Source organism: Vanellus vanellus (genome assembly GCF_965231255.1).
Source record: "Vanellus vanellus genome assembly, chromosome: 7".
Lineage (NCBI taxonomy): Eukaryota > Metazoa > Chordata > Aves > Charadriiformes > Charadriidae > Vanellus > Vanellus vanellus.
In genome coordinates, this window is record NC_138912.1 from 290,948 (window position 1) to 314,327 (window position 23,380).

General features: G+C 45.2%; 1 protein-coding gene across 1 annotated transcript in view; it reads right to left on the reverse strand.

The window, feature by feature from the left end:
* Positions 1–432: 432 nt before the first annotated feature.
* The window catches only part of INPP5A (inositol polyphosphate-5-phosphatase A), a gene marked incomplete at its 5' end in the record, with an annotated part of 249,378 nt that continues 226,430 nt past the window's right edge, over positions 433–23,380 (reverse strand). The window contains 4 exons of the mRNA XM_082486228.1: positions 433–634; positions 728–815; positions 2,130–2,198; positions 6,433–6,544. Coding sequence (XP_082342354.1) covers positions 735–815; positions 2,130–2,198; positions 6,433–6,544 — 262 coding nt within the window. The 3' untranslated portion in view covers positions 433–634; positions 728–734. The remainder of the gene's footprint in view (positions 635–727; positions 816–2,129; positions 2,199–6,432; positions 6,545–23,380) is intronic.

Consider the following 23,380-nt stretch of genomic DNA (forward strand, 5'->3'; position numbering starts at 1 on the left):
CACATATATATGTATGTATAGAAAGCAGCTGCTGTGTGATTCAAAAACCATGTAACATGGCAGTATAGTAAATAACATGAGAAAAAAAATTATAAAAATGAAAAACAAAATACTAAAACTAAAACACAAACCAGAAGCCTTGGTCAACAAAGAAAATACCATTTTAAACCATCAATATCTCTATCTATACAATCCAATGTACAAAACCCCAAAGTGGTAAAGATATATAATGTCAGGCATGACACCTTTAAAAGTTTATAATATGCTGAAATAGCTTTTCCACATCGACAAACACTTATTAAAAGTTGAAAGTTGTGAAATCTAAAATACATAACTCTGCTGTCTATTTAGAGTTTTGGCAACAGAATTGTGACATATATATAAAAAATAATTCCACATTTCTACTTGATGTCACATGAACATACAAGACAGTGAGGTATGTGAGGCTTTTCTCGAACAGAGTCCAGATGCTGAAGCATAGTGTACGATCAGCAGTCTAAAATTGTGGCACTCGGGACTTTATTTATCAATGCAGTTGTTACGATTATGTATTTCAGTATACTGCGTGTTCCTTCCCCTCCTTGCTACAGTGTGGTTTCTCGGAAAATCTTCTCATTTCGTAGGCATCTTTTTCCTGTTGCAGAATTGGCATTTTTTTAAAAAGAAAAATAAACACAGGGGAAATGATGTAGAAAATGTAAACGTAAAGGAAAAAAATGATATTTACCACCACATCACTGCACGACACAACACTTGTGCACATTTGCAATAGGTTTACCTGCCCCAGCAGCTATTCGAAAGGACAGGAACACAGGCTGCAGCAAGTCAGGGAAAAATAGAAGTTACACATTTGAAAGATAAACAGGTTTTTTTTTTTTTTTTTTTTTACAGTCAGTAGCAAACACAACAAAAATTCCTCCATGACTGGAAACAAAATGATGCAATAATTGCTTGGACTGATCTAACTACAAAATGCACACGAGAACTGCATCAGCTCCTTACAGACCTCTGCTCCCCCGGAAATCTGTGGGAAAATTTGGCACTGATTTCTGTGGGAAGAGGATCGGGTCCCATACACAACTCCCTTTTATCACTGCATTAGCTCCACTGCAGGTGCCACGCTACAAAAATTCATGGTGACAAAGGAAATAAAATTTACTGTTTCTGAACTGGCTGTCCCTCAGCTGCCAACACAGCGCACTCTTCCTTTCACTGGGGAAGTTAGCAAACTTCTGTATTTTAAAGTCTGACTCGGATGGTTCTGGACCAAATGTGTTAAGTGCACTCCTCCTTAGAAAAGCAATACTCTGTCTCACAAGAACTCTGACCATGCAAGTAAATATAGGTATATACTTGTGAATTTGAATTTACGTGTCTACATGTGTACACACGTAGTCACCCATTATCCACCACTGAATTATCGTTCACGAGCCTCAGCGCTGCCTCTGGGACCGATACGTTACCACTGTCGTACAGCTGCCAAGTTTTTGCAAGTTTCTAGCTGAGTTTTTGTACAGGTTTTACGTAGTTTTTATACAGGCTTTCAGAGGTTGCCTCCTACTCCGTGATCAGCTTTTTTTCAAAGACAGCAAACACTCAGTCTTGCTGTATTTCTAACTTAAGCTTTCCATCGGGTACCTTCAGCAGAGAAGTTGGTTTACAAAATTCACGTCTTTTCCTTCACTTTAACAACTGGTATTTATGTCATTCTGTATCCTTCTTCTAACCTGTTGCTTAAATATGGAACTGCCAATATGCTATTTTACTAATACGCGGCTAGGCACCAAATTAATTGAAACTATGTTTTGGAAGCAATTTTGATAACCCAATGAAAATGACTTCTGTTTTACAAGAACAGTGGTAAGTGCACAGGCAGCTGCCAGACTGTATCACGCTTTCGTTCCAGCACACATCGTCCTGTTCTGTACTTGATCCCATACGGGCACCTACTCTAATACACTGGCTGATTTCAGCCGAATTCAACTTTAAAACATTTTTGAGGATTTATATTCAAAATAGGACAGAGATATAGCTGACAAATATAAAAGTAACAGAAACTAGTGCGTACTTTCTCCTTCCTAATAAAAAAGACTTAGAAGATACAATACTAAAATGTTTAATTTAATTACCTTGTGATCCCCCATGCAGACATTTGGCCCGATGTGGTCATAAATTACTATCTTCTCATCGTTTTCTGACTAGTTAAAAAAACCAAAACACAAGAAAACAACAGTCAGTTCCAGTATTCTCCAGATTACAGAAGCGGAAAGAAATACGGAAATATTTTATGCAAATGGTTCAAACCATTTTCTGAATGAAGCGATACTAGCGCATCTTTGCTTGGCTCCTGCAGGGAAAGACCACGTAGAACGAGTTTTTATGTCCAGTACTGCTGTCAGTAATTTGTGCGATTCGTCCATGTAAAGTAACGCGGGGAGTCCCTGCACCCACCCCGTGCCTCTGGGACCTCGGGAAATTTTAGCGAGTAACACTCGGAGAGGGGAAACGAGTGAGTTGGCTCTGACCGCGTTCCAGCCTCTCGCCGGCGACACGCAGCCAGCACCTTTGGCCAGTCCTGTGCTAAGAACAAACATTTTTTATTGAATTCGGTAGGATATATGTTGTTCAAACTAAATGCAATCCACGTTGCCTTATAAGAACATTTGATTTCACCGTATAGGTGATTTTAAATGTTCGGAGAGATGAACAAATTCTTTACAGTTTATGAGTATAATCTTTAAACATTTCTGACACACGTTTCTTCGTCTGAAAAAAAGCAGTAAGTGATTTTAAGAAAACCAGCAGTAAATGAAAGATGACGTTCCTCCCGTCTCCATTATGAATTGCTTTCATTTTGTTCCAGGTTGAACTTTATCCTTATACACTGACTTCTTTAGCATTTGTAGCTGAATGAATAATAAAACGTACTCCTCCTCCTGCCATTTGCGATAAACGTGATCTTGAGCCTCAGAACAGATTCTCCAGCACAGTACTTCAGGCATAAATACAAATACGTTGCCACACAAGACAATTTCTTATTATGCTAAACAATTCCTATAAGCTAATTAAACCTGCAGTCTGCACGCCCCCAAGTCTCTCAATACAATCACGGACGTGCTTTAAACTAGTTGGCAATACTAATTTATTTTGTATGAAACAGTCAAGACTTTCTCATCTGTAATCAGTCAAGTTTGACTGGGCAATAACTTTATATAAACAGTAGCATTTAGGACTATAAAGTTAAAACTGAATTATCTTTAATGCGGTAAGGAAGCTTAAGGTCAGATTTACTTTATAGCACGGTTGTCTGCCAAAAATATAAAAACATAACCTTCTGCATTGTATGCATGAGCACTTTCCAATATTTCAAGATCATAATGCCACTAGCATCGGAAGTGGGGATACATTCATCAAAAGCGACTTGATAATTTACAAAGGCAGCATAAAATTGTGGATTTTCAACTGCATAATCTTTAGACAGATAAACAAATTACAGCGGTGCACAAGCAGAAACAATATACACTTGGCTGAGCATTCATTACTTCATGCTATCAGGCATCAAGGCAGCTCCCCAGCAGTGGGCAACCTTTGCTGGTTTAGGGCTCAGGAAGCATAAAATAACATGACGGTGAGGTAACCGACCATGGCATGATAGATGATGTTGCACGAAAGCTGTTTACAGCCCCACGCCTGCACAATCTGCGATGCCTACCCTGCAGCTCTACACACTCTACCGCCTGGCAGGGGCCTTTCTTTACGCGGGACGCCAGTGCAGATTACCACGATTTTGGCTTGAAGTAGAGTGTAGAATTGCTAAGACAGAAGACTAAATTCTTTATTGGCCCACGAGAAAAGTTAACACAGCAAAACAATTACCTGCATACGGATTTGCGATAGCTCGCCGCGACCAAAAAGCCTTTAAACATTCACACACATTTATATTTTAAGGACTCGTTACAGCGCAATCAGCTAATTAACATTCGCTTTTGCTTTCTTCACCGCTCCTTTTAAAGCTTCGAAGCCTAAGTCCCTGCAACAGAGCAAACCCCCAGTGGCAAGGCAAGCGCTGCTTACCGGGGACAACCACAAAACCTGTACGGTCATTCTGCCCTTTCCTCTATCAGTTCCGCATTCTTCTCTCCTGAATATTTTCATGAAGTTTCACGGGCCAGAATTACAGTTTGGTTTTGAGCTGGATAAGCTAACTTCTTTATTGAAGTTAACCGACCATGCCAGTTTGGCCTCATCTACAGCTGCAATTTTGCATATGCATTTCTGGAGACATCCCAAACTGCATGCTCGCAATTTGCAAATGCAAAGCTGCAGAGACAAAATTATATGCATTTTTTTAAGTATAAGCTTTGAATGATCCAACTGACTGGGTTTCTGTTCCACGGAGACTAAGAATTGGGCTACGCGACCTCACAGTTACAAATTTCTTTAATGCTCTAACCATGTTTTCCTTTGTTTAATTTTCTCCCATTATATCCAAGTTATACCCCCCCAGATAATCTGAAAGAATTCCTTTCCCTCTGTACTGTTTACACTCTTCAAGCCTTTGTGTACACTTCTATCTCCTTATTCATAGCTTAAAAAAAAAAAATCTTCCCTCATTGGCCACTCTTTCCATGGTTTTAATCCTTTGTTCTTTAGGAATTTCATGGGTGCCAAGTACTATCTGTAATATTTTGGGTGAAGTCTCATTTTTTCATATGCTATTTATGTGTAAGGAGATAAGGAGATCAAATAACATTGATTTTGACATCACTATTTTACTATAAGGCCCGTATTTTCCTTAGCTTCACAATTTTTTTTTAGTAAATACTGCAGTACATGCACAGTCTAAGATTTTGGGCAAAACTTCAAGATATCGTGCAGACACTTCTTACACACATAAATGTGTGAGGAAATACATGGAATTGAAATTTGAGTAGCTATGGAAAAATGTTCTCAGCCTTTAAGTGAGTTATATACTGCAAAGCAAACAGTCTAATCACGAGATAAATAACCCCGATGGGAGAGAGAAACAGAAGGCTATAAGCTTCAGGAAAGCAAGTTTCAAGGGTTTCATTAACTTAAACAGAAAATAAAAAAGCTACGAAGCTGCAGAATACGGATTTATTTGCAAAGGTTATTTTCTGCAATTCAGTCCCATTAAACTGCCTTAGTTCTACAGGAACATGCAGACAGGCGCATGACTTTGGGCAGTTTTGGGTTGGGTAAGCCTGTTTCGTATGAGACAGTCCGGTCAGCAAGGCAACCCCGGCGCCACAGTGCCGAGAACTCACAGCACATTCGTTCTCGCACGGCGCTGGCGGCCGCGGCGCGCACAGCGCGAAGGTCCGGCTCAGAGCAGGAGGGAACCGGGGAGACCCTACATCCTACGGCCGTTCCTGATGCGTTCCCCGTCCTTTAGAACAACCGACAGCCAGCGTTAACAGGACGGGTCTCCAGCTGCCACGAACGCGCACAGGGAGGCAGCGGCAGGGTAAGTTGGCATGCGTAAGCGCTGCCCTGGTTCAGCGCTCCCAAGGGAAGGAGGAGAGCAGAGCGGAGTGAGGAGGAGAGGGAGAAAAGGATGACTGGAAGTCTCCATGCTTGGGTCATTTAACTTCGGAGCCAGCATCACCAAGTTTACCTTACCTCTGTACACTAAAATCCCAAGAGAAACTACATGTTCTAAAAATGTTGCACAATTGCATTCTTAAAGCTCTAAGGGAATGCCTAAACGCAGGCGCTTCGCCGGTGTAGCACAGGGAGCAGAAGTATGAGCCTTCACTCAGGGGACAGCGACAGATGTGGCCCATCTAGGACCTGACACAGTCGTGGGAAATCCGGTCCTCACCAGCAGCCAGAGAGGGAACCGAGATCTGCCACGCTTGTAACTCGGGTACCTCGAGCTGCTGCTACACAGGTTTTTCTTTCGATAGCGTGACGCCCCAGTCAGCCGCCGCTCCCCGTCCCCCCGCCTGCATCTGCGCCGAGCCCCGAGCACGGGCGGCACCGTTACTTATGAGACCGAGTAGCGGACTGGATTGGGGGACTGATGGAGGTTTTCTGTTCTCTGTCACTCCTCCTTAAAGCAGGAGGTTTCCCACTGCTGTACATCCCAGTGCAGCCCTGACACGCACGGAAGCGGCACAGGAGAGGCGACAGCCAGTGTCGGCAGCTCAGACACCAACAGAAGCGTTTGTGCAAGCTCGTGCTTTGGCAACAGCCAACGCGTTAACTGGGACACATCCGCGTGCTCGGGTGGAAAGCACTGGAGGCACAGCCCTTCATTACTGCCAGGGAACGCCGCCTCCAGCGCGGCGAGCGTTCGCTACAGGCGACTGAAAATCCAAGGACAAGCAGAAGTGTACCAGCCCTACCTGCCTCCTCTGAAGGGAAACACAACGTGGAGGCAGCGGGTGGCCGCAGGTCCATACTTACTTTCAGAATGAGCTCCTTGGCGGAGTGGGACATCAGGATTCTGTCGCACCAGGCCGGACATCTCGTGTTCATGTACTGCTTCCCCTGGCTGGAGTCCTCGCTGTACGGGTAACTGCAAACAAATCACAGTCATGACCATCGGCGACGTTTAGCAAAGCAGCTTGAAACCTCTGGCTCAAACGACCACGCTAATTAAAAAATTTAACTGTCCAAAAGCAGCTCTTTTAGACACCTCTCATACTTACTTATCTTTCTTTTCTCCTCCCCCTTTCTTCTCTCTTTCCCTTTTCTCGTATCTACAATCCCGCTTTCGGCCAACACGTTAAGGCACATACAGTTTCAAAACCTCTCCCCTCCTACCTTGCATTTCTGCACCTGAGCGTTTAAAGACAGCAGACTATGTGGAAGGATGAAAATCAGTTCAACGACAACTCAAGCACAGAGCGGGCTGTTGGCTATGACTATGGAAAAAGAACAGGCAGAAGATGAAAAAGGAAACCTAGGGAAAAAAAACGTTAAGCTCATGGGCTTCCTTTGCACGGTTCTCTCGAGGAGAGTTGTCCAGGGATAATTTAACAGAAACCAGAGTTCAGAGCACTGTGATCTCTGCAGCTGTACACAAACCCCACCTGTACGGATCCGCTACGGCTGACAGAAAGGACGAAGCGATAAGAGAGTCGGCGTTTCAGGGCACGTCCTCAGAACCCAGGAATTAGGAATGTGGTTTAAGGAAAATGATGCCGACTACATAAGATTCTGTACCTTTATATGAAACTGCGTTAACAAAAAGTAAATCACTTGGTAAAGATGTCTGGAACAGCCGCTGATTAAGTGGTAGTTACGCTGTGGGGTCATTATAGATGTGCTACGGGATCTCCAGTGCATTCTAACTCAGCTTTAAAAGGCAACAGAAAGTGTTTATTTAACCTACAGAACAGCCTAAAATAATGTAACTCAACACGCCTGTGCGAGCCCACGGGCTGGCATCGCCTGAAGCCCCCCCGGCGGCAGCCTCCGGGTCAGCTGTCAGGAGGCCGAGGCCAAAGTTCTTCTCATTTTGTCCAAATGTTCTCACTAGTTTAATATGACGGAATTTTGAATTTTATAATGGCTGATCACGCTGTAAGGCGCACCGTTCCCCAGCGCATTTCCAAAAGGATGGGTAAGTAGCCAAAGAGGGGTTTTGGAGAAATCCAGGGGGGTTGTGACAGGCTCAAGTTCTTGAATATTGGGCCTGAATGAATTGAAGTTTGTCCTCGATAAATGTCTTTAAACAAAACCCACGAGGCTGGCGCATATTATCTACACACGTATGTGTATTTAAAATGACATCTGCATTTTATTCTGCTCATCACTGAATTCATAAAGGAAACACTGAGGTTTTCCTGATATGTGTGTTAAAATTTCTGGTATTGTAACAAAAGGGTTTGCATGCTTGAAGAGAAACTTATTTACCACCCTCCTTGGTGCGATACCCTGAAACTGCGACGTATAGCTTTCCACCAAATGGGTTTACAAGCTACACTGCCATTAAAAAGATTAGCCATGGCAAAACGTCCACCGAACGTATTGGAACAAACCAGTGATCTCAGTACCTTTTCCACCTCATCAAACCTAACAAGACTCATTTTCAAAACATATTATGAGAATTCAATTTGCTGCTTCACTGACATGCAGAAGTACAGCTTATTTCTGGGTGTCTGTGAGATATTTTGATGATGTAATACCGTTGGTAGGAGAAGCTCTTTGTCTGCAATTTAAGGGTTGACTTTTTCTGGTATCCTCTTCCTTTAGCTGCTGAAGAACCCCACATAACTGAAGCTACTTTTTATGACATAAGGTATAAGAATCAACCACATTTCATATAATCCTTCCTTTTACAGCATTAACCGTGTGGCTTTTAAAGTATGATGTTCCCGTACCCGGAATGATCTGTTACTGCTACGTGTTAGAGCGTTTCATCCGAAAGCCTATATTCTGTGAAATGGTATTTATCAATTTGCTTTATTGATCTTAATGTTTTCACAGGGTGAAAACTTCTGCCAATTTTTCAAGGTCTTTAGCGCTGATCACCCAGTCAAGAAGTTACTGTAGTTTACAAATATCTTTGACAAATCAGATTTCTAACGGCGGGACAGAGATGAAAATAAATGCTGCAAAAGTTATCCAGACAAAATGATCTGTAGGTAATAATTTAATACAATAAAGTGGGGCAAGCTCCTCGTCTCATACAGCAGCATCCTTCCTTCAGGCCAGAAGCGCGGAGCATTCCCTCTTGCTGCACTCTAATGAACAGGGCTTCTCCCTCCCCACCGCCGCCTCTTCGGCTCGCGCAAGTCTCGCTGCCAGGGAAAGGCTGACACAGACACAATAAAAACCCCAACTAGATACACCCCACAAAAATAAGGAAAACTATTTGCTCTCCTCCTTCATGCTCCAGAAGGGTCACATACACTTTGGAATAAGCAGGCTTCTTTTTCAGATGGTCTCAAAAAGTGATCACAGCTAAATAGGACTTGAAATTGCTGGGATGGATGCTTTTCTGTGACTTAACAGGTTTTGGGGACAGGACAGCTTAATTTATTACATGACATGTATCTTGAATAGATTTTTGCTCTATTAGAGGTGTCTGGAATAAGACTGTCCCTGAAGAAATTTTCATGAAACATGCTGAATGGGTACTATTCCAGAGTAAAACTTTTCAAACAACGTACGCTCCAGTAATTGTCTCCATCATCCCGTTCCACAGTTAAATGAACAGTGGAATGAAAATAGTGCGACTGCTTCCAGAATTGAATCATCTTCCTGTGCACTCTGAGGCTTTTATTTGGTTGGAGCATTTGTAAGGGTCTTCTGCCCTGCGGATACTCTGGTGTCTTACGTGATGTTACCTCGTCGAGACGCCTTCCCGCCAGCTGACGGGATTTAAAACCAGACAACAGAAGCAATGGGAAGAGGAGACAGAGAGATGCAGGAGCAGTTCAGGAAGCCAGGCTGATGATTCTGGTGTTGCCGTGACAGAAAGATGTTGCAGAAATCAAAGACGCAAAGAAAACGCCCAAAGCGTCGGCGCTGCCACACGCAGCAGCACTCAGTCCCAGTCTCCTCCACAAGACCCGTCGGCAGAGCGCAGCCTTTGGGTGTGCTCCCCGCTCCCTGCAAACAGGCGTCTCCCGACGCGGGCAGGCGTGGGCTCCGCGCTGTGGAGGCTGCGGAGCGCCCACGAGGTAACTCGCAGGGGAGCGCGTATGTCAGAAAAAGCGGCACATGAAGCCACGACACTCATTTTGCTCCTTCCGATAGAGCCCCTGCCCGGACAGCACAGACCCGAGATGGTACTCAAGAAACTGGAAAATATTTCCGCTGACTGCGATGCGCTAATAACCAAGATACAAGCGTGCTAATACACACCTCCGTTTGACTGTTAACTTTTTGTTCTCTCTAGGGTGTCTTCATGACTTATTTCCTCTTTTTCTCCCTTTCTCACCTGCTGCTTTGAAATAAGGCATAAATAGTCTCTTTTAAAGAATAACATAAATTTAAGTTTGCGTGCATGCAAAAAGCAGAACTACTCCTGTAATACACATCTTCCAAAAGACATTAAGCATAAGATTGTCCACTATTAAGTGCATTAAAATAGCTTTGTTTTGCTGACATCTCCAGCCTCTTTCAACACGCCCCCTCCAGGCAAGTAAGAAACTCACAGTTCTCAACTCAAAACTCAGTTAATAATTCTAGTTAACAGATTTTCTGATCTATGAATTGCATAAACAATTACAGGCTTGATAAAAACAACTGCAGATCCGACAAAAATAATTTTAAGGACTCTACACCAAATAATCCAAAGTTAAAAATTCCCATACTAATCTTCCAGAGGGTAAGCATCACGCCACCTTTCTGTGCATGCGTTATTAGTCTCGACCATCAGAACTGTGACCGTGGCAGAGAAAAAAGGGGGAACAGCTCTCTCAGTCCCACGACCAGACAGGAAAGAATGTCTTTTTTTTCCCTTTCAGTAGCATTCTGCCTCAATCACAATCTATCTCGTGCAAGGTACCGAAAACAGTGATCTTGAGAACGAATAGGGAGCGCTCAGTAAAAATGATGACCTAACAGATAAAGGTCGCTAGGTACCACTTAAATATAAATGATAAATTGGTATAAAGCTAACACATACAGGTGCTATCGGTAAGTTAAGACTGTACACAATTCCTGACTTTAGCATTCAGTACGGGCTTTTTTACACACACTGCATTATATATATATTTAAAAATACAAATGGAGAAATGAGGAATTCCGTGCGGAACAACTTTTCTGCTCTGTTTAAAACAGTGGAAAAGTTGACATTTAGGACCTTAACCACTCACGTTAGCCCAATAACTAATAGCAAAACCAGTCCGTTATTCTCTGTGTATGCCAGCCAGTAGCGTTATGCAAAATAGCCTTTGACTGTAAATGCCTCTGGCTGATGGCCGGACAGGCAGCTCTGGAGCTGGAGCACGCGCGTGAGAGGTTTGTACGATGTACCTCCACTTGTTTACGATTTATTTTTTTCTCAAGATGCTTCTTCTAGCTGCTTCTCCACCTTATGTCACAAACTTTTGTTTCAGTTACACTCATTTTATTTGACCAGAAGAATTACTGTCAGGTGGGTGTTCTGAATAAAACTACCAAAAGGTACTAATGAAAGCAACATCATTAATGTAATGCTAAACGTTGTCAAAATTCAACTTCAAGGAATTGTTAACTAACTCTGTTAATAAGGAACAGGCTGTCCAATGAACTACTGGCATTACAGTAAATAAGAATGAGAGCTACTTGGCAATTGTTTGGGGAGAATAAACCATTAAGAGCGTCAGTAATATTACTGCACTACTGCTGCTGACAGGTATTGTCAAAGATGATTGGACACCTTTACAAAAATACCTACTGCAGGGTGAAAAGTCTTCTGACATCATAAACCATCCTGTCAGCGGCGTCTTAGCTCCAAACACAAGCCAACAATGCTGTGTATATAAATGTCTCCTTAACTGGCACTTCCCGTCAGGAAAAACGCTCCTAATGAACTCTCCTCTTGAGTAAGAACAGATAAAATGTGTTACTGAGATGGGTGAAATGTACTTTCTAACAGGAAACAATTAGTTCACTTCGGAGCGCTATTACCTCTAAAAGCTGTCTGTCGCCGCCGTTCTGCTTTCCAGCTCATTTTTGCACGCAGTGAACACGGTGCTGTGCCCCGCTGCTGGCACGCGCCCGGTGCTGCTTTAGGGGTTCTGCTGCCCGGGGTCAAGACACTTCCACCAGGCAACAGCGGGGAAAAATCAAGCTACGTAAGCTTTTTGAGTACAATAAAGGTCATTCTTTAAAACTGTGCGTCCTATGTCTAGATTCACACGCAGATGTTTAGGCAAACTTTATCGTGGTTCAGGGAGTGGAAATGCCTCCTATTCAAAGACCACTGGTTCTCATCTATTAACTGTCCCCACATTTTATATCACTGAATTGCTTCTAATACAAAATATTTGAGATAGGATGGAATTATAAAGCACTGATGAAAACTGAGCTCTTTATGAGAAGAGCTGAGACGCAGTTTTGACTTGGTCCATTTTATTTTTGAACTCAGGTACGAGCCCTAGCATTTACTAAGCCTTCTCTCACTTTGAAGTCCTTCTATTTACGTGGGATATCGAGAAAGAACTCCAAAAGGGGAAAAATCTCAACCACGCTTCATCAGAAAATTATCTACTATTTTCATAATTTGTAAGAAAATGTTGGACCGATTTACTTTTAGCTCTGACACACTTTCAGTCTGTCGAAGAGGCTTCTACCAGAAGCAAGGACGGTGAACGTCGGCTGCCAGGTCAGGCTTTGGCTGCTTCGACGGCTGTAAAGCCAAAGATATAAATAAAAATATTTTGATGTTTTTAATTGACAAAGTCCCAACTCAGCATTAGTGTGAGCTGGTAAATGAGTGTGATTTCAATAAAATGCCATTCAACCAATCAAAGCACGACATCTGACTTTTGTCAGCGTCCAGATCATTAGTTTCTTCCTCCAAGTTGAATTAACCACTCTGTATTTCCCTGAATCCGAAAGGCAGATTTGGGTTCCCTAGTCCTCTTCCTAACAAATGGCCCCATGTTACTTATCTTCACGTGCTCGTTTTAGGCAGCAGGTAGTTAAGGCTAAGCAATAAGGCACACTGCTGTTTGAATTAAATTAGCTGCTTCGTATGTACCAAAATACTAATAAGCCTTCGCGATGCTCTGCCGCGGTAACTGCCCACGATGCGCGTCTCACTTAAGCCGAATCAGGAGGGTAAACACAGTCCTGCAAACACAACGCGTTAAACAGCTGCTACTGGCGAAGGCGAAGGGACACCGTGGTGATGGCAGCAGCGACCAGAGTCGGAGGCGACAGCAGGAGGGGGTCACTGGGGCGGCCCAGCGGCAACGGCTGCGGGGGGTACACGGGACGCATGCCCGAGCTCCGGCAGCGCACACAGCAAGGGTCACGGCACCGCGTTCTTCTCTGAATCTTTTTCATGGATCTATGTTGGCTCTTTGGCTTAACGTGCTGCTTTGGAAAACACACGTCTATAGTTTGTTTCAGAGTTAACATTTCTGTATCACCCGTGTAACTCTGGACCTTTTCCAGTTAGAAAAAAAGAAACTCGGAGTCCCTTTCTTTTTCCACTGGGCTACAACTGGCCCTTCACTTCCCACCCGGAATGCCCCCCATAGAGAACATCTCCGCTCGCCGATGACGGACATCCTATGGCGACGCCACGGGGACGGCGGGACCGGTGCCGGTGCCCGTCTGCGCCCCTTTGGGGTCTCCAGGCTGTTGGCGCGAGGGCCAACGCAGGCGAAGAGCAACGGCCGTGCCGCGCTTTGCCCTTCAACACTGGCGTCCTGCGGAGGCCCGGCTACCAAAACCGGATTATTCAGCAGTACTAATGCCTCCGCGGGCGGACAATGAGTGACGCGCTCTGTGGCTGCAATAACAGTAATGTTGCGCTCCGCTAAATGTATGTAACGCCGCTACTAAGACAAGTGGACAAACATAATGATGGATAACGTTGGCTCGTTGGGAAGGACCCAGTGCTGGTTGTCTCAGAAAAACAGCCTGATGTTACCGTATGTGACTGTGATTGAGCTAAATGTCTTTTCTGGGAACGTGCCTGGCTTAGAGTAAGTGACTTTTGGGCTATAATTTACAAATTCTAATACTGGGGAAAAAATTACTGCAAAGCTGAGGCAAGAGGTGGGACAGGGTTCCGGTTCCAAACTACCGGGCTTCTCACCAGCACCTTCAGACACGGACACAGTGTTAACAGCAAAGACCATCCTCTGTTTAGAACTGGCTGGCCTTTCTGCTTGCAGCACCGTCTGTAATCCCCACCTCGCGCACGGCGTACAGTAATACGCAGTCCTTCAAAGTTTTTACTTCACAGATTTTTCCTCTCGTTTTCCCTTTGCCACAGTTCCTTAAAACAACAGAACTGCTTACTCGGGTAAGTCTATCCGGTTCCTCACAAATTAAAGAAACACCCTATTTTAATTTGAAAATTAATTGAGAATGATAGCGATAGCTGTACTGGTTTAATTTGTGGAGAGAAATGGGGATAAGAGCTGTCTGAAAACCATTTTAATGATTAAATTCTAATTGTTCTGGGGGCAATGGCAGCTGTCTTTTCTGCTTCCAGCTGGAAGCTGTTCCTGTGCTCCCGCCTTAGATGCTGGATGATCACGGACAACTACACAGTGCCCAGTGGGAATTTGCTCCTCAGGGGCTGAGGGATCCACTGGCGATTTCAGGTGCCTCACTGGTCCCTGGGAGGTGTTCTACAGTGCACGAAGGAGTATGAAGTATTTCCATCTGGTGGAAAATGCTTCTTAATTGGCAGAAAAATCCTGTGTTATAGAGGCAACTGATAAAGCACGAAAATCACCTAGGGCTTTATCAATTTTTAATCTCGGAGTGCCCAACTCCCCCCCTGTGAGTGGCAGGAGCGTCACTGCGGTGATGTGCTCGGAGAAGGGAGCCCCGTGGGCGTCAGGAGCGCTGACTGACTGCGCCCGTCGCGGTGGCGGGCGGGCGGCGCGCTCCGAGCAGGCAGGGCACGCGCTGAGCAGACCGGCCGGCGATGGCGGCCCGTCCCAGTGGAAACCATCATCCCGTCTGCCCGTTCGCACCCGAGGGTGACAACTGGGACGTGTACAATGGCACCCACAGGGCCGGGTACAAAAGGCAGAGCTGTCCTCCTCTGTCCCGCCTCTGCGGAAGGGAAGGAAGGAGCGAGCGCCTTTGAAAACGGCTTTGTCACGCGCAGAGCGGACCCGCTCACTCGCTAGTGCAAAACAGAGCCGAAACATGTATGCCTCGTGTGCAACCTACTCGAATAAAAAAAGGTCATGGGACAAAACACAAGGGTCAAGAATAGACAGATTACAGACGAAACCGGATTTTGGCAGAATAAGGGAACAGAGCCAGAGAGAATTCCAAAGGAGAAACACTCTTCCAAGAGCAAATGAGGCTCAACCCGCCTCCTGGCGAGGGGTGTCAGAGCCGCGATACCGCCGACGCAGAGGGGCTGCTCCGGAGAAATACCACGCCGAGCATATCTAGGACACAAACATATGTCCAACCAGTAAATTACATGACAGCCTAATGCAACAACAAACAAGAACAGGTCACTTTAAGAGAATGATTAATACCCGAGATTGCTGTGCACGCAGACTTATCTGAGAGCAAACCTTGTCGGTGGGCGTGAACTCTTGCTAAAGTCAGCTCCTATCTTTGCTACACAACAGCTACAAGAATAATTATAATAATTAATGGAGAGCAGTGATAAAGGTAACAATTGCCCACCTGTATATGGACTGACCACAATGTCGTTGCTTCGTTTTCACACCTACCGCCTTTTGCAATGATTGCTGACTACCGCAAACTCTCTTCCAGCCGCACGCGGGGCTCGCTGTTTGCTCACGGCCGGGCTGCTCACCCGTGACTGACAGGGCTTACACTTTAACATTCTGAATTGTATTTAGCCTCCAACGGCTGAGGTTGCTATGGGCTACATTAGATGACAAGGGTAATGAGACGAAACCATGAATATTCACTATATAAAGTAAAGGGCCTCAAAATATAGGAGTATAGGAACGGGTGAGTAACGTCTGAAAAATACTCCGCCGGAAGGGGTCTTTATATTCTGTGTAACGAAGGCAGGTTTGTAGCGCAGCCGGCGATCCCTCGTTACGCTGTGATTCCTCCCCCAGCCTGCCTTTGCTTTGGCGCACTTCAGGAGACGGAGGATTTGCCGTTGCTGGAGGCAGCGCGGTCCGTCACTTCTCCCGTGCTTATCCCGGGGGAAGGGAAACGAGGAGCGGGGTGGGCTGTGAGGAGCACCACGACTTCACTGGGAGAGGAGCCGCCCGCTCGGGGCTGGGCTCGGGGCTCGGGGCTCGTCCCTGCCGGCTGGCAGACGGCTGCCTTTTCTGCAGACACCTCTCCCGTGGCAGGTCTCCGGCGATGCCCACTGTGAAGTGCAGGAAGGTGCCGGGGAACCCCCGTGGGCAGAGGCTGCCGCGTGGGGGTAAAACGGCTGCGGCACGCAGAGGTCGAGCGAGCCGGGTAAGACCTTCTTCCTTGGAATTTCACTCACGGCACCACCAGCGCGCTCCTCCGCGGTGCCGCGGTTAGACGGGAGGGTAAGCCGGTACAACCGCAGCACGTCCTTACAGAATTAAAAGGAACTCAGAATTGAAGAGGAATTTAGAAAAACGCCTAGACAAGCACTGCCCTGCCGAAGAGAGAGGAGATAACTGACGGCCTTGCAAATTAAGCAGTGCTGTACGCGCTCGGCTCAGTCAAGGCTTTGTTCCGGGTGTTTTTGAGGGGTGACTGCCTGACCACCCCTCCCTCCCCGCCGCAGCAGGACGGTCAGGCAGGGTAGGATGAAGAATTCACCTAACATCAGGCAGACATATGGTCTTAAACTAAATTACAGTTTTGCACTGGAGAAGAACAATAGTTTTGTTTTGAGCTCCGTGAGTATGCCTGCAGAAATGCTACTTTTAGATGTGGCTGGTAGGAGAGTTCCGAAGCAGCTGTGGAATCCTTCCCACGTACCAAGCCGGCCGGGAAGAGTCCTAGAGCTGACAATCGCTAACACAGAGCCTACCAAGACATTGAAGAATCCCACTTGCACATACATTAACATGGAATTACTGTGTTGCCGTAATACCATTCCATTTGTAGCTACAAATTCAATTTATAACTATAATACACTGTAACTGTAAATTCTCACAAAACTATTACTATATATACAATTATGGTCTGTACCTACCAAAATTAATGTATGATTAAAAATATTAACGTATTTATGTAAAATCCCACAAATGCCATTGCTTAGCAATTTGAAAACTTAAAAGCAAACCGCTGTTTCCAAAGGGCAGAAAAGAAGTAAAATTGCGGATTAATGGCTAGATAAAAACAAAGAACTTCAGTTTAATTTATGCCCAACTAAGGCCAAAGTGGTAATTCTGAGAATCCTCATTCACCCGCCTTCTTATCAACCACGCCAAGGCTCTGGGGTCTCCACTCCTGGAATTGTTTTTCGTATTTCGCCCAGTGATTGTTTCCTGTGAAACGCAGAAGGAGCCCTGAGAGCGGAACTCACCTCCGCTCCTCCACGCACAGGCGGATGGGTGGCCATGGGGTGACACCATCCTCTACTTTCGTGCTTTGTCTTTTTGACCTTGTGCCTGCTGGATTCACAATGAATAACCCAAAGTAGCCAGGCGATACGGGTAGGAAAATGCTCATGCAGCAGCCCGACAGGGTGCCTTCCTTCTGAAATCTTGCTGTGAACCAGAGGGAAGTACGCATTTTACTTCTTGTTTTGAAACCTCTCATGTCAAGTTGCAACCCGCAATAAAATGTAATGGTCATTATAAACTCTTAAAGCCTAGAAAAAAAGGGTTGTAGTGATTTAAGCCAGGACCGTAAGGTTATACTAACTTAGCTCCGTTGTGGTTTATGCAGCCGTTCACAACGGTTAGTCAGCTTAACGCACCTGCCCGCTGAGGGTTTAAACAAAGGTGGATCCTCATTCCAAGGATCAAAAAGCACGAAAGGTTTGCGTTAACTCGTTATGGAGGGCATCAGCCTGGTTTCAGTTCTGTTTTGAACACCAAATGGTGAAAAGACAGCTGTACAGCAACGTCCTTCTCTCCATGGCTGTCTAGACTTGGCAAGTAGAGCAACGCAGGGAAAGAGGCCTCTGGTATCTCAGTTCCTTCACAGAATTATCTGTACTACTGCTTAGAGACAGTAGTACAGACAGCAAGAAGGCAGTAGTTTGAGAAGAATTATTTTACGGTATTCTTGACTCAGTACAGGGTGTCCGCTCTCTACAGAACTAAAAGTAATTTTTTCTTTGATCCTTATTACCGTATCAAAACTTTACTTTTAGGAACCATTAGCACAGGGACTAGAAAGAAAATAAGAAAAGGTTTATGTAAAGTTCAGTTTTTAAAAGCTGGTATTAAAAAGCATGATACAGTAGCTGGAAATATACGAAGACCTCATTTTTTGCCAAGGCCTGTGAATAATGATTCCTGAGATGTATTTTCATAAGAAGCGGTAAGAATTAAGCGCTCTCACTAATTACTGAATGTAGTTTACAATCAACTGAAAAGAGAAGGTAAAATTCTGTAGAAAAGCGCACTGTACATGAATTTTGGTGACCATAATGAAATCGACAACTATAAAACAGTGGAGAAGAGCAAAAAACCAGAGAAATATTATGACTCATCATCATTTCATTATGGCATTTTATAGTTATAAAATTACTCAAGAAGTCAACATTTCTATTACCACTTACATTGGAGAGCTATCTCGGTGTGACGAAAAACTGGAAACAAGAAGGTCTGACAACTTAAGAATTTTAGGTCCCTAAATACAAAGATGAGGAAATCTTGAGGTTTTTTTATAACTGACAATTTGCATTTTTTAATACTCTAAACAGTATATTTTATGAGAAAGCACATTAAAAACGCCCCTTGTTTTGTTTTTCTCACTTACTGATCTTTTCCTTCTTATTTTCCCTAAACCCCAGACAGCAAGAGCGGTAACTCTTCCCTATCATCCCTGTAAAGTTTCACGGAAGCTCAGTTTCCCTAACATTTATGAATACGGGAAATTTTTACCACCGTATTAAGGCAATTGAGCAGTTCCTTTCCCCTCGGAACCAAGCAGACTGTTGCTTGTCACTCGTGTCCCGCGGTGTGTCCCGTGCCTGCCCCTCAGCAAGCCCCGCTGCCCGGTGGCACCGCGCGCACGTACGTCCCCAGGGCAGCGTCACGCCGCCCGGCTCCAGCGCCACCGCTAACACGGGACAGCCAAATTCATCCCGGGGGTGAGCAGGGCCCGGGCTTGTCATGCCTGGCCTGATGGACAGCTTCTTCAGCACACGGCGGATGAATTTACAGCCTGTGTGGCGGAGCACAAGGCACCCGGGTGCTGCCTGCCCAGCCGCTGGCAGCCGGCGCCCGACCACCGAGCTCCGACACCCGCTGCTTCTGCAGGCCAGAACCAGTACGCAGCATCGTGACGTGACGTTATGTGGAACTTACGGTGCTTTACAAGAAGATATTATAACTTTTAAAAAGGAGTATGAAGATTCTGGACAATGACTTGCTTGTAAGAAGGTTCATCCAAAGAGCAAAGTATAGAGACTTCCTTTAAAAGAAATTCTTACCAGTATAAAAATATATGCCTACACGACTGTCATGGCTTCATTTCAAATTAAGGAGAAAGGACCGAGACATTAATTGTAAAAGATGTAGATATATTAATATAAAACAATTAAAACACAAAAATGTCCTCTCCATTCGGATTACTACAACAGAAGAACTTCTTTCATAACTTTAAATGAAAACCAAGAATATGCAAGAATCCGATTTGATTATTTTCTCAGGCCATACTCTTTTATGTACATAAGCACTTGGAGGACAGCAAAACTTCCAAATACTTTCGAGAATAGCAATACGTTTACCCTCATTTTTGTAACCTCAGACTCAAATTTAAAATTTAATTCTGAAATACTTATATGGTCATAACTGAGACAAATACTATGAGAGAGAAGCAATTCTGGTCACCCTCTGTATACGAACAAGTTTTCACGGTCTTGAAGAGGAGGTCCGTACAGTGCATGAAGGTGTGACGGTGTTGGTGAAGCAAGCAGGGATGGGGACCGAGGCGCGAGAATTCAGGACTGGGTTCACTGCCTGCGGTTCTCGGCGGGAGCGCTGGTCAGAGCAGGCGCAGCTCGAGGCTCTCCTCTCGAAGAAAGGCATTCTCTCTCATGCGTTCACCGTAATCCCCAGCGCCGTGAAAAGAGGCTCTCTCCTTACTTATTATTTTAATCAGGAATGTGCTCATGTTTATTCTACAAAACCAGTGGTTTTTCAACCAGAAGAAAGCCTTCTGATGAAGAACTGGTTGAAGAGTTGGTTGCCCAACACCGGCCGTGGCAGGTCCCCAGCCGGCACGGGCTGGCAGGTTAGGACCGGGAGCTCAAGCTGCATTCGGCGCTAGGCAGGGAAGCGAGGTAAATCACGGGTCATAACAGCGCAGCACGTTTCTGCCTATCCTTGTTCACACCGAGGTGTCCGGACCGCGGTGTAACGCCGCTCTAGAAGTGGCGTGAAAACAGACCAAGAAAACTGCTCAGGGTGAAGTTTTGGCCCCACTGAAGGCTTCCATGAAAATACCGCCACGACTCAAAGGAGTCAAGCTTCCAACCCCAGGGCAGCTACGGCAGCGTACCAGTAAGATCTCATGATAAAGTCCAGCGAATAAACAGTTTATGCTGATAAAAAATGAATTTGTAAGTAACTTCGTCTGTTGCAACTCAAAGGGATGGGATGTGACCTTTTCCATTTATCTCAAGAGTACACTGAATCTCAAGCATGCTTTTTGAGGGCAAAATTTACTACTAAGATAGGAATGCAACTGTGCTATTGATTTGTGGAACTCTGTGTGCACATTGGGCAATTAATTGTATGCACAAACGATGAAGCAAACGAAAGAAGGAGAAAACTGTCCTAATTGATCTTTCATTTTTTTGAGAGACGTGAAATGTAGTACTAAATGTATTCAGTACCATTTAACCGATACTCTGTCTTCAGTTGCTGGTCAGCATCCCGTGATGTAAGACCGTAACACCACGGATCAAGAACAGAAGTAGAGAGTAATTCATAGACTGAATCAATGGACCATAATTAAAATATCATGTATAAAACAAATTCTGAAATACGACTTTAAGGCTATCACTCCAATTGGTTACAACTTCCTTCTAAATTCAAACGCTCGCTAATTGAGCCCATACGCCTGACACAAAAAGTGACTAGAGCTTTCTCTGTCTCTCCCTCCAGTGAAAAAGGCTTTGTCTGATGCATTTGCAGAACGAACGGGTACCATACACTTTCCAGCTAAGAATACCAAGAAGCTTAGAGAATTCTCTTCTAAATATACAGGCCCGATCATGACCTCCTTTGGTTAAAAATCCAAAATCTAATATGACTGGATATATGACAAATCTCTTACATGTTGAGCTTGTATTTACAAACAGTATATAAAAGCAGCTAAGTCATGATAGGCTACAGATATTTTTTGTTTTCTAGAAGAAAGGAAAAAATGGGGGGAAAATGGAAGAAAAACTATTAGGAAGTGAAACCAAGACATTTAGGCTGTGTTTTTCACTTCTTTCTTGCATGAGTGGAGAGGTTCCAAGTGAAAAAGAAAATGTCCTACATTAAACCCATTGCTTTTTGCCTATTCAAAATACCTGGGTTTGCAGTTAAATAGCACGTTGTGGCAATTATTTCAATACAATGAAAAATAAATCATATTATTTCTTCCAGGAAAAGCAATGTGTTCATTTCACGAAGGAAAACAGGACACTGACCTGCAGGGACTCTCCCAGCGGTGAATCCGGTTCTGCAGAGCTTCACTTAGGCAAGACTTCTTACCGAGCCTGGCGCCCGTGCAGGGACCACAGAAGGGAAGGCAGGATTCCCTCGCCATAGGACCCGGAACACGAGGAGGGACGGGTGAAAAAGCACCCTAACGAAAAGCCAGTTTGCTCTTTGTATATGCATGAGTTTAGCTTGTTGGGTTTACATCTGGTATATTTAGCAATATTCTCATATTTTAGCAATATTTTCTGCTTAAGTTAAAAGACATTTTGTGCCGTATAAACTCAGTGTTAGCATATCTTCCATGGCACAAAAGAAGCGCCAGGTTTCAGTATATAAAATATTACGACTGTTTATTATTATTACTATTATTCAGTTATAAGAAGGAAATGGAGGGAGCAGTAGGCAAAGCTGCATGTTTATCCCCTCCACTGCTCCCCTTGGACGTGGGAGAGAAGAGCAGCCGCAGGGCTGGCTCCCTGCGGGACTTCGGAGGTGGAGGAAGAGTTTGCCACGTTACGCTGTACCCCCTTCCCGCTCCCCAGACTGCTCACGGAGCCCCAAAGTTGGGAACTGGGTGGGAACAGAGCGGCGAATGGGTGAAGGTGGAAATGACCCTTTATGGCCGTTCCCCAGGATTCGGACGGGGTCCCTGCTCGGAAGCGTCTGCTCCCACTCTGGCAGCGCAGACCCATTTCTGCGAGCACCGGAGTCAGTTAAAGAGCTGCGGTCTGTACACAACTGCCGAGTTCAGTATCCCGTCGCGCTGCAGCGCAGCAGCACTCAGCACGGCGCCGGCACGCTGCGCAGCACTGTGGGGCAGGAAGGGAAGAATACCACCAAATGCAATTAAACTAACACTGCATTTGTGGGGGTGGAATCCAATTACCAGGACTTTGGCCAGAACACCTGTCTAGATGACTATGCTCTTGCAAAAATGTTATGGGATCTTCCACGGCAAGAAGTGGTCAGGATCTTGGTCAGAAGCAAGAGCAACGCGACTGCGGGCGGCCGCCCGGGCAGGACTCAGCTCTGGGGACGGGCACGGCCTCCGGCAGAGCCGTACCGAAATGCCCACGGCAGGCGTCACCCCGAGAGCGAGCGCGTGACGGCCCCTTGTCCTGGGGAGTGAGGGGACCGGAGTCCATCCCAGCCCGTAATGCAGCTCAAGGACAGATAGGGCTCAGTGCCTCCACTCTGACTTTGCAAGCCGAAATTGTAATTAATGACGTATCTCAACTCTAATACTGGTGGTGTGTACGAAACAAAACAAGGGTATGAGCTAGATTTGGCTTCAGTTTTGCAAGGAAACAAAACCAAGTCCTAACATGGAGAAAGAAGGAGCTGGCGGCAGATAAGGTGCCATCAGAAGTTGGTGACAGCCTCAGAGAATTGCTCTTGCAGGTTCCTAGCCAAGTCGGCAAGCGGCCGGGCAGGGGAGGGGAGGGGAGGGGAGGGGATGATACTTAGCTCATATTACAGGCTATTTCTTTCATTTCACTCATTACATGTCAATTAGACATAATCAAAATCTATCTTTCATCCACAGGGATTTCTGGGACGGAACATTTTCACCTGGTCTTGCATTTTTTTACGTGGGGTTCATCTCCGGTGTAGCACTTCATTTAATATGATTGTTCTAAACAATAACGGACCCATACAGTAGATACAGTAGCTTAAAACGTTAATGGTATCGAAATACATCATTTGGATGTTAACGCTCTGGGCCAACGTATCCAGGTAGCGAGGCATCGGGGAGTACCAATGCAGCTGACTAATACTTAACTTCCCCCCTCCTGCTCCTGTTCCCGTGGTCCTCCCCACCCGCCCCCCCGCAGCGCACTGATGGTTTTACAGCAACCTCAGCAGTTCTGTCACAGCCCTCGCAACTCCTCCTACTTACTCCCAGTTTCACTTCTAATTCTTCTGCCAAGCACCTTCCGTTTCCCCCTAGGCTTCTT